The sequence below is a fragment of the Cygnus olor genome, chromosome 3, assembly GCF_009769625.2.
Source record: "Cygnus olor isolate bCygOlo1 chromosome 3, bCygOlo1.pri.v2, whole genome shotgun sequence".
Lineage (NCBI taxonomy): Eukaryota > Metazoa > Chordata > Aves > Anseriformes > Anatidae > Cygnus > Cygnus olor.
The window spans coordinates 56,218,511-56,228,055 of record NC_049171.1 but is presented as its reverse complement, the minus strand read 5'-3'; the positions used below and the strand labels follow the sequence as shown (position 1 = coordinate 56,228,055).

The 9,545-nt window shown below is 38.3% G+C and overlaps 1 protein-coding gene across 5 annotated transcripts in view; it reads right to left on the bottom strand.

Moving 5' to 3' along the window:
- Window positions 1-9,545, bottom strand: part of TPD52L1 (TPD52 like 1) — a 55,655-nt gene that overhangs the window by 7,997 nt on the left and 38,113 nt on the right. For 2 of the 5 annotated variants that reach the window (XM_040552051.1, XM_040552054.1), the window contains exons 4-6: window positions 9,230-9,331; window positions 2,823-2,837; window positions 114-152 (exon numbers count right to left, since the gene is read on the bottom strand). In XM_040552051.1, coding sequence (XP_040407985.1) covers window positions 114-152; window positions 2,823-2,837; window positions 9,230-9,331 — 156 coding nt within the window. Of the gene's footprint in view, window positions 1-113; window positions 153-2,822; window positions 2,838-7,168; window positions 8,969-9,229; window positions 9,332-9,545 lie in introns of those variants that run through there. The other 3 variants (XM_040552052.1, XM_040552055.1, XM_040552053.1) reach the window with 3 other exon arrangements.

The window sequence follows — 9,545 nt, the reverse complement described above, 5'->3', positions numbered from 1 at the left end:
TGATTGAAGCCATCTGACTAAAAAACTGCATGATTAGGATCAAGGTATGCAATTCCCCCCTCATTACAATGCTGAACGTCAACATAGCGAGCACAATATGGGTAGCATATTACCTCATTGCAGGCATGCTTATGGAATGGCGAATAGAGTAACTGTGGGATGAAAGCAAAAGATATGGAAAAAAAGCTGTAAAATCCAGTTTGCAAAAAGATCACAACATACTGTTTTTATTTTTTGAATATAACTATTTTTAAAGTTCACATAAGAGTACTGGCACTCCACTCCCGATGGCAACAGCTTGTCAAACTTACCTGTGAATTCCAGCTCACATTCAGCACTGAAGATCTTGCCACCACACTCTCAGGTCAACTGAACAGCAATTGCATAGGGCTCAAAGAATAATGAAGTTCCTGGCAATATCCGTTTAAAGGACACAGAACCAACCCCGCTATCTACACAGACATGCAACATATGACAGAGGAACGGAAAGCTACCTTCATGTTCCTCAGTCACAGACAATAAGCTTTGTGCTTGGTGAATGCAGCATGCCTCAGGTCTGTGAACCTGATCAGAGCTGGTTCAAAGCACTAGGTAGGCAGGCAACTGCCTGCCTCTGTTGCATGTAAAATGCATATAGCCAAAATGGACAGTACTAGCCCCCAGTTTGTATAGCCTAACACAAGAGGTTTTTTTCAACAGAGAAGCAAGCCACTCAGCTGTAACAGTTTCCTATCTCTTCTGGGATCACCAAGCATAGAAAGCACTGTTCTTCAAAGCTCTCATTCACCTCTCCTTGCCACGCTCTCTTCTTCCCTCCTCAGACTTCCCCGCAGTATGTGTATCAGGATGTTGGAAGGCAGAGGATGGAGTCTCTACAACACTCAAAAAATCTCCTAATCCTCTTCTGCACCTCTGCAGCTGGCTTCCCATCCTAACCTCTTGACTTAACTAGCCACATTCTTCTACCTGAGCCACCAAAGTCAAATCTGCTGTCCTAATTTCACTACTGCTGGGAAGCATCAACACTGTTCTGAATAGTCTTTATTTGAAGTGCAAGAACTGTCTGTAACTACATTTACATCTGAACGTTATAAGTTGCACACTGCAAGAGTATGTGCTGTTTCCAAAATTCATGTGTGGCTACTTTCAGTGTTGAGTGACAGCTGCAGCTTGGTCTGATTGAAAAAAGTAAGAGTGTTAAGGGACAGCAACATTTGGTGGCAATCAAGCAAAGCATGATCATAGCATTAAAAATGAGAGCTCTCATATAAACAGCACGTTTGTTCTAAACTATACAAATTCAGAGAAGCACTGTGTTGATAAATACACAAAAGCATTTTTTTTTTTTTTTTTTACAGATTCAAGGCAGGGGGAGCTATTTGACAAGAAGGTGCGACAGAGAGACTTATACGAACTGTTTTCTGTTGTGCGCATTTCAAGCTTTTGCTAAACTCAGATAGACAGAAACTGACACCAGACAACACGGTTTTCATGTTCAATTTTTCACATCATATTTAAGGTTTATGAAAAACTAGCCCAAACATTTCATGAGTGCAGATTTTTAACAATTCTACTTAATTGAAACAAGCACGCTTGTCATGTTAGTCTTGTAACACATGATGAACAGGTAGAAAATAAGAGTTTGGAAGTATTTCAGCATACACTGCTCCTCTTCTAGCAGCAAAACATTTCAAATATGAAGCTCTGAATAAGAAGATTACACTGTGCCAAATTAAATTCGCACAGCTGAGAGATGGCATGTGACAGATGATCTGAATACTAAGTGAATATTTTACTAAGTTCATCTTTTAATTTCTTTAAGAAGGCGAGGATGCAAGTTGTAAGAACACTGACAATACATATCACGTTTTACTGGAAATTTAAAATACTAATCTTTTTTAAAGACATCCCTGTCTGTGATGATGAAAGATTTCAGGGGTTCAGTGCAGAGGCAGAGGACAGAGATCTTTCATGACAAATATTGCCAGATACTACGTTTTGGTTTCATGTCAGAGTGAGATAATAAGGTCAATCTATACCACATTTTGAAGTTTTCTCAATGAAATAAGAAGCCTCATTAGGACGACACTTAGCTGAACAGAGAAGTTTTTCTCAAGCTGCCCCATGCACTGGCAGCACTACCAGGCCAGATGGACTGCAGGGACTCAGGGCTGTTCAGCCTCTCTGTTGGGTGTACTGACATAAAGCCAAACTGCGTATAGAATCTCTCAGCATACATAATTCATCATATGTCAAAGTGCTTTACAGCATCAGTATATTCAAGCTCCAAAAAATACAAATACTTTCTTTTTTTTTTTTCATTAGGTTAAGAATCAGTCTTACCACTGGAAATTTCCCCAGGGCTGAAGACTTTTAAACAGTCAGCATGTAGGCTTCATGACTAATGTAATTTTGCTTATTGATGAGGCGGTATTTTTTTCTTTTAAATAAATCTTTATAAAACCATGCTGGTTGAATAGAAATTTTGTGGTGTGCAGAGTTCCAACCTCTGACAGAAAATGATGGTTAAGAGAATGGTATTACATATAAGCAGGTTTCCCCAAGAGCATCTTTTGAATGCATTCATTATTTGAATTTGAGACTAATCTACTAAAGAGCAAGGCAAACATACTCTAGCCACATTGTCCAGTCCTTTCCTCATTATACTCAACATGCTGTAAAAATGAGGCATTACACTTTAAGTAGAAAATATTTTTATCATACATAACGAAGTTGAAAGGAGAGAGATTACTATATTACATTCCATAAAACCAATCCTGTTAAATACAGAGGCAATTTTTGAGGACAATAATGTGTCTTACCTAATTGAATGTGATCTTTGGTGGATGCACAAGAAAAGAAAAGCAAGAGTTAGAAGTATTATGAAAATGCAACAAAAATTTACATATGTATCTGTAGTATGCCAAACTGCCCAAGGAGAAAAAGAAAATCATTTGCATTCAAATCTTCTTGCTGCAAATCACACTAGGCTGTGGATCAGTTCAGATTCCTTCAAGGCAAGAATTTTCACACACTCCTTCACTACACAGAGTCGTATACTCTCTGTGCAACAATGAATGAAAGTTCTGTCTGCTAAACTTCGTGTCCTCTTCATTAGATCAGATTTAATCAATGTTAACTGGTTTCCCTCTCAAAGTCCTACCTTACCCTCATTAAGGAAGAAGTACAGGCTAACTGGAAATTTACATGTACATCAGCAAATGTCTTTCTCACTCCTCCCTCTACATTTTTTAATCATCTGAGTTGAGATAGATACAACAAAAAAATAAAAAGCTTTTTAATTCCTAAAATTGCATTTTCTAAAATACTTCTTCCTTGTTTAAATTAATATATGAAACACTTCGACACTGTTTTCCAGCTCACAAGAAACTTAATGAAGGTAGCAGAACTGGGACAGTCACACTGATACGCAATATTTAAAGGATGTCATTAAGGTGCCAAAGTCAAGAAATGATGAGGCAGACAGCCTCTCCTTCATCAGTGTATTATTGATGTAGCCTTAATTAACGACCACTTCAGGCAACACCTGCCTCATGCAGTGAGCCTGATAGGTGGCACACGCTTAATGAACATTCTTCAATAGTTATTCTTCACATCATTTTCCAGTGTGTGGTGTGATGCGTTATTTACTGCACACTATTCACACCATGCTCTGAAGAAAAGCAAGGATTTCTTCACAGTTATTTACAGGGCTCATCACCATGCACACATGCACTTCTCATACATATATGGATTTATCTCCACAACACGTTTCTGCCTAGAGCAGCTTCAGCTATACTGTTGCCAGTCATAACCTTCTTCTACTACCTGCTGCCTCCCAGTACCAGCCACCCCCTGCTCCATGCTAACACAGATATTTGCACAGTCATGTGATAAGGGAATCTGTGTTACTGCAGAGCTCTAAAAATCAGCTCGACTGAAGGGGCAAGTGACAGTAGAAATGAGAGAAAACAGCTGTTTCACCTGTCACCGAAAGAAATGTTTAGGAAATTACATTTTGAAACAAGATATCATCATCTCCTTTAGAGGGGATATTAAGAGACACTGAGGTTTAAGGATGATAGCTTGGTGTACGACAGCTACATATTTCAGGGAATTTAGCTCTCAGTGACTTCAGCAACAGTTTTTAAGTGTCCAGAGCACCCCTAGGTGATGGAAATGCACAAAGAGAAGGCACAGCAAGCATCCGCTTCCACAGCACTAAAACTGGTTAATGATTCCTGAGCCATCTTCAACAGATATTGGCCTAACCTGCTTCTAAAAACATCTAATGAGAGAGATTTTACAGCCTTCAGAAGTAACCTGTGCCACTGCTCAGTTTCATAGCTGAATGCTTTCTTGAACTTGCACATAAAACTTACTACATTACTACATTCTCCCTCTTCTTTCTTTATTCAGTCCCATTTTTCTATGCCAACTCGTTCACACACTGTCACTGGCTGTATTTTCTGAAGCTCTGAATATTGCTGCGTTATTTCTCCACATTTCTTACAGTTCACGTGCGCACCCTGCACTGCCCTGGATACTCCAGCTGAGACGTTATCTGAACTGAGCAGAGCAGAGCAATCCTCCCCCAAATCTTATAGGCAACACTCCTGTGGAAGCTGGAATTAAGTTTGTAGTAGCAAAAGTAGCATGACAACATTGAATTGTGTCACATTTGCGAGCCACTAGCCTAGCACATACTAGGCCCTTTTCTGCAGGGCCAGTGCCCAGCTGGCTGGTCTGTACTCACCATCTCTGTTTGATTTTTTGCCCTCTGTCAATACAGTACCTTACTTTCCTTCATCAGTTTTTATTTCAGCATTTAATTTTGAGTTCTACTCCTGCTGTCTAAAGTTGCCTGGATTCCCTCCCACTGCAGTCATCTTGGGGTTAAGTGCATACATGATGCCATCACCTAAACCAGTAGCGAAAGTGCTGAAGAGCAACAGACTCAGGACAGATACCTGCATAATCCTATATTATGATGAGACCTATTCCCTGAATGTAATTTTCAGCTCCCTATGCCCTCTTCCTGCTAAAACAGTAACACTATCCTGTGCCTCCACTCCATCCTCTACTACAGGTGGTGCCAGTTCAAAATAATCTTCTTGACAAACCTTTTTTTGCCTTTGTCATTGTGCTATCTTCTAGATGCTTAGAAGGCAACAGGTTAACTCTTTCCTCCAGTATCTGGTTTGCATTTCCAGAACTTCCCTTGTCCCTTTCCAGAGGGATGAACTTTGCTTTCCTCCACCCCTCTGGGACCTCCTGTGCTTTCTATGTTGGCTCCAGTCTTCTCTGAGAGGCATGTTCATCTGCCTCATTCACACCACCAAGTTCTTCCTGACTGCCCTCTGTCTCTTTCCACACGTCCCTTTCAGCTGCTGGCAGGACTGAGGAATTATATTACCTTCATTCATTTTCAGAGTTTGCTTATCCCAGGCAACGAATTTGAAAGAGGTCTGTGTGATCATGTAATTAAAGAGAACGTATGAGACAACTGAATGAAGGATGTATAAACAGTATAACTGCTGACATCCTAATCTGCATGCATGCCTTTGTTAGCTTAATCTTTAAATGCATTTACTTGGATAGTAATGTAAGTGGTAGTGTACATATAGTAGCAATGTATGTAGTTTCCTTACTTTTGTAATTTCCTTATTTATTTTTTCTTCTTTAAAAGAAAACAAAAAAAAATCAGAAATTCTCCCACTTGGTATGACGACTTGTTTCTAGATAAGCCATAAGCGGATCTGAAACTCTTAGACCCATACAAACAGCTGCAGAGTAGTCCACTAGTATTGCAGGACAAGATCCAAAGTTCACCATTATGTAAAGGAGCTGGGGGTAAAGACCCTCAGCCACATATCACATCTGCTGAACACAGCAAGAGACATGTTGAAATGTAATATGTTGAAATGTGTAACCTCTGCTTCTTAGAGATCTAGGCCCGCATTGCTGCTCTATGAGTGACCTGGGACTCCCCTGTTCTCTTTTGCCTTCCTTAACCATGTCAGAAAACGTTCACAGAGATGATAAGAACTGAGAGTGGAAGGCAAAAAAAAACCAAACTGATGGCATCAGGATGACTGTAAGCTCTTTCAAAACTGTCACCACCCCAGGCAGGGGTAAAGGCCAAACACATCAGACTTCTCAATATATGAGGAATTACGATGATCATCTGGATTTTAGAAAGCAGTTTCAAGTGTCCATTCTGAACAAAAGCAGAACAGGGATTAGCATCTGGATGCCATTGGTGAGCATCAGCCTTAATGCCTAAACAATAGAATTAAGCCAGAATCTGATGTGTGTTTAAACCAGCATTAAGGGAAGGGTTCATGATAATCCATATGCATGATCACTGAAATAAAATTGTATGGATTAGCAAAAAAGCAAACAATGAAACAAAGGACGCATGCCTCCTTACAGCTTATTCCTCCAACCATGGCTAGCGCTGGAGTGGGAGAGGAGTAGAATTTAAACACGGCCATTTATGTGATAACATTTACAGTGTGACCCCTCACAGAACTGAACCTGCACCAAGATCTTACACCAGTTTCATTACTGGGGTGAACATACAACGCGTTACTCCAGACTTAGGCTGTCCAGCAGATGTAGAATGCCCAGTTCATGCCATGCTTTATGTAACATGGGGACACTGGCTATACTGCTTGCTTCTTCATTGCCATGTGTCAAGAAAGCTCTCATAACTGAAAACCTAACTAAAAACAGCATGCTTCCACAAAAAATGGCACTGCTAGTAAGTTCAAATTTTCCTGAAAAATGTTTTAAGGTAATCATTTTGATCAAATTAAGCTACTAGAAACAAGCTTCTCAATTAATCAAAACATTTATGGACTTAGCTTCTACTTTGAGCCCTTGGCTAAAGGGCTAATGAGTTAAATACCATCCATCTGCTTTCCACGTGCTAGTCGGAAGTGTGATCACCATGGGGGTAGGGTCTGGCACTGATAACTAGGTGAAAGAAAGCAGCCATTAATTAAGGGAAATATTAAAGGAAAAATGTCATTTATTATGGTGAAAACATTTCTGCCTTTGGAGAAATCTCACATACTATGCAAAGCACAAGCAATAGGACCTGAGAAGTACTAAATTGTTAATTTAAATTTATTATATTAAATTTAAATTAATTTAAATCCTTCCCTCTAGCATCAAGAACCAGCGTTCTAGGTATTTGCACACCAACTCTTTGAGCACTGCTGTAGGATCCAAAGCATTGAAGCAGCAGCAGGACCTGTTCACTGAGCACTGGCCTTGTCTTTGTTATATGAGGAAGTGTTAGAAAGAGCAGAAGACAAAACAGAATAGATGTGTGACACATGCTGCATAAACTTCTAATCATGAATTTCTCAAAAATACACAATACAACTGTGAAAAAAGGGAAGGCAGTAAGAATAAACAGAGGCAGAAAACAGTATTGTGAAAACAGCTCATGCAATTGGAACCTCAGCCTGGAAAGAGGGAACTGAACAACATGATAAAACCTCAGGAAATCGTGAATGACATGAAGGACAGCAGTAGGACTACAATATTTCAATATTTCTCATAATAGAAGAGCCAGAAGGCAAAGTAAAGACCAAGTAGATTCAAAATAGGGAATGAATGAACGAATAAACACACCTCACACCTCTTTATCACATAACTATCTGTTAATCTGGAGGGACATGAGGTGTTATGAATGTCAAAAGCTCATGCAAGTTAAATAAATAAATAGTAAATTTATGAAGAACAACCTGTCAAAGACTTTTAAATGAAATCTTCCACCTCTGTTTCAGAAAATTTTCAGCTTAGATTGCTGGATGCCAAACAAACGTACCAGGAAAATGTAATTGCACGCTTTTTTACTCTTATAACCTTTCCTAGGCATATACTATCAATATCTGTCTAGCTTTATTAAGTCAAAAAGTTCTTAGCTTATGTTCCTAAGCTGGTTGTAAGTCACTCAATAGATTTCTACTTTAAACTGTAATGTGGAAAAAGACATTGTAAAGCAGATCATACCATGATGAAGTTTTTCCTTTTTTCACCTGCACCTAGAAAAGCAGCAATAATTCTGTAGAGGGTGTGTTTAGCTGTATGTAAGGGGCAGATGCGACTCTAAAGATTTCTGAAGATTCAAAGTAAAAACGAGAGTGGTAAAAAATCCATTTGCATTAAAAAACAAGAAAGTATTTGAAATACTATAGAATGGATTCACACAGTGAGAATTACCAAAAAGTGAATATATACCATTATTGTTAATAAATGAGACCCTAATTCTGCAGCTCAGACAGTATACTGTAGTTATTCAAGTCCATTTATTTCATCACAAAAAATAAATTCCCTGAAACACCTGAGATGAAATTCTATAATGCTGATATTAAGCTGAAAATTTATGTGCTGATTTGCAGAGTACAATTTCTTCATTTATGCTTTCATTTTGAGGAACTTTAGACTGAACACTTTTAAAGATACACCAACATATAAACCTCAGCATTTAAGTTGTACTTAAATGGGAATTATTCCCCTCAATTCCTGTTATTTTCACTTTTTTTTTCTTTCTTTTTTTTTCTATACAAACAGAATAAAAATTTGCCTCCTATTTTAGGAGGCCTGGACTATCAGAGTGAAGCTCAAAGGCAATAATCAAATGCCTTTCAGATAAGTAAAACATTGAAAGTTAAAAACACCTAGAAACAAATATATGGAAAGTATGCGGATAGTGAGAAACAGATAGAAGAAAAAAGAAAAAAAAGAAAAGACAAGGGAGTAAGATTTTCCTAAGTAACAAAGCCCGCCTTCAGGATGTGGTACTACTTTTGTTTTATCTTTTGTACACTTGAAAGAGCTGATATAAAATAGTCTGAAATGTTTATTTATTTATTTATTTAATATTATTTATCTTTCCAGGAACAGCTCCAAGGCAAGCTTGTTTTCTTCAGATGATCTTTGTCTCCAGAATCTATGTATGAATAAAACAGCGTTAATAAAGATCTAACTGCAGTATTTAGTATTTTATTTGTATATTTCCTTGAGCTTGCAAAATTAAAATTATATCTTCATTCATCGTTATCCCTTCTTTTTGGTTCAGAACAATTAATGTTATAAACTAGTTACAAACTACTTGAAACTTTAGAACACTAATGTAGGTGGAAAAGAAAAGCTGAGGAGAAAAAACATAAGTCTGTCAAAGTAAGAACAGAGAAGAAGCAGATCCTTGTACCTCATATCTCCGAACTTCTTGCTGATAGCAGTTCCTACATTGCTGATAGCTGCTGTTGCTTTATGTCCTGCGTGGCTCAGGGTCTCGTGTGTTTTCTTGTAACTACAAAAACAAAGAACAGAAATAATAAGTTTTTAAAAAGAAAGGCTATAATCCCCTGCTATTATTTTTCCTTATTTCTGCATCTTAACCTCCCACCCATCAAAACTCAAGAAAAACAGTAACTGTAGCACAAACCAAATTACAAATTGCCCGCTTCTGCACAGCTTTGTAAATGCAGTTTAATCCTAATGCAAGCAAAGCACTCTTCAGAGCA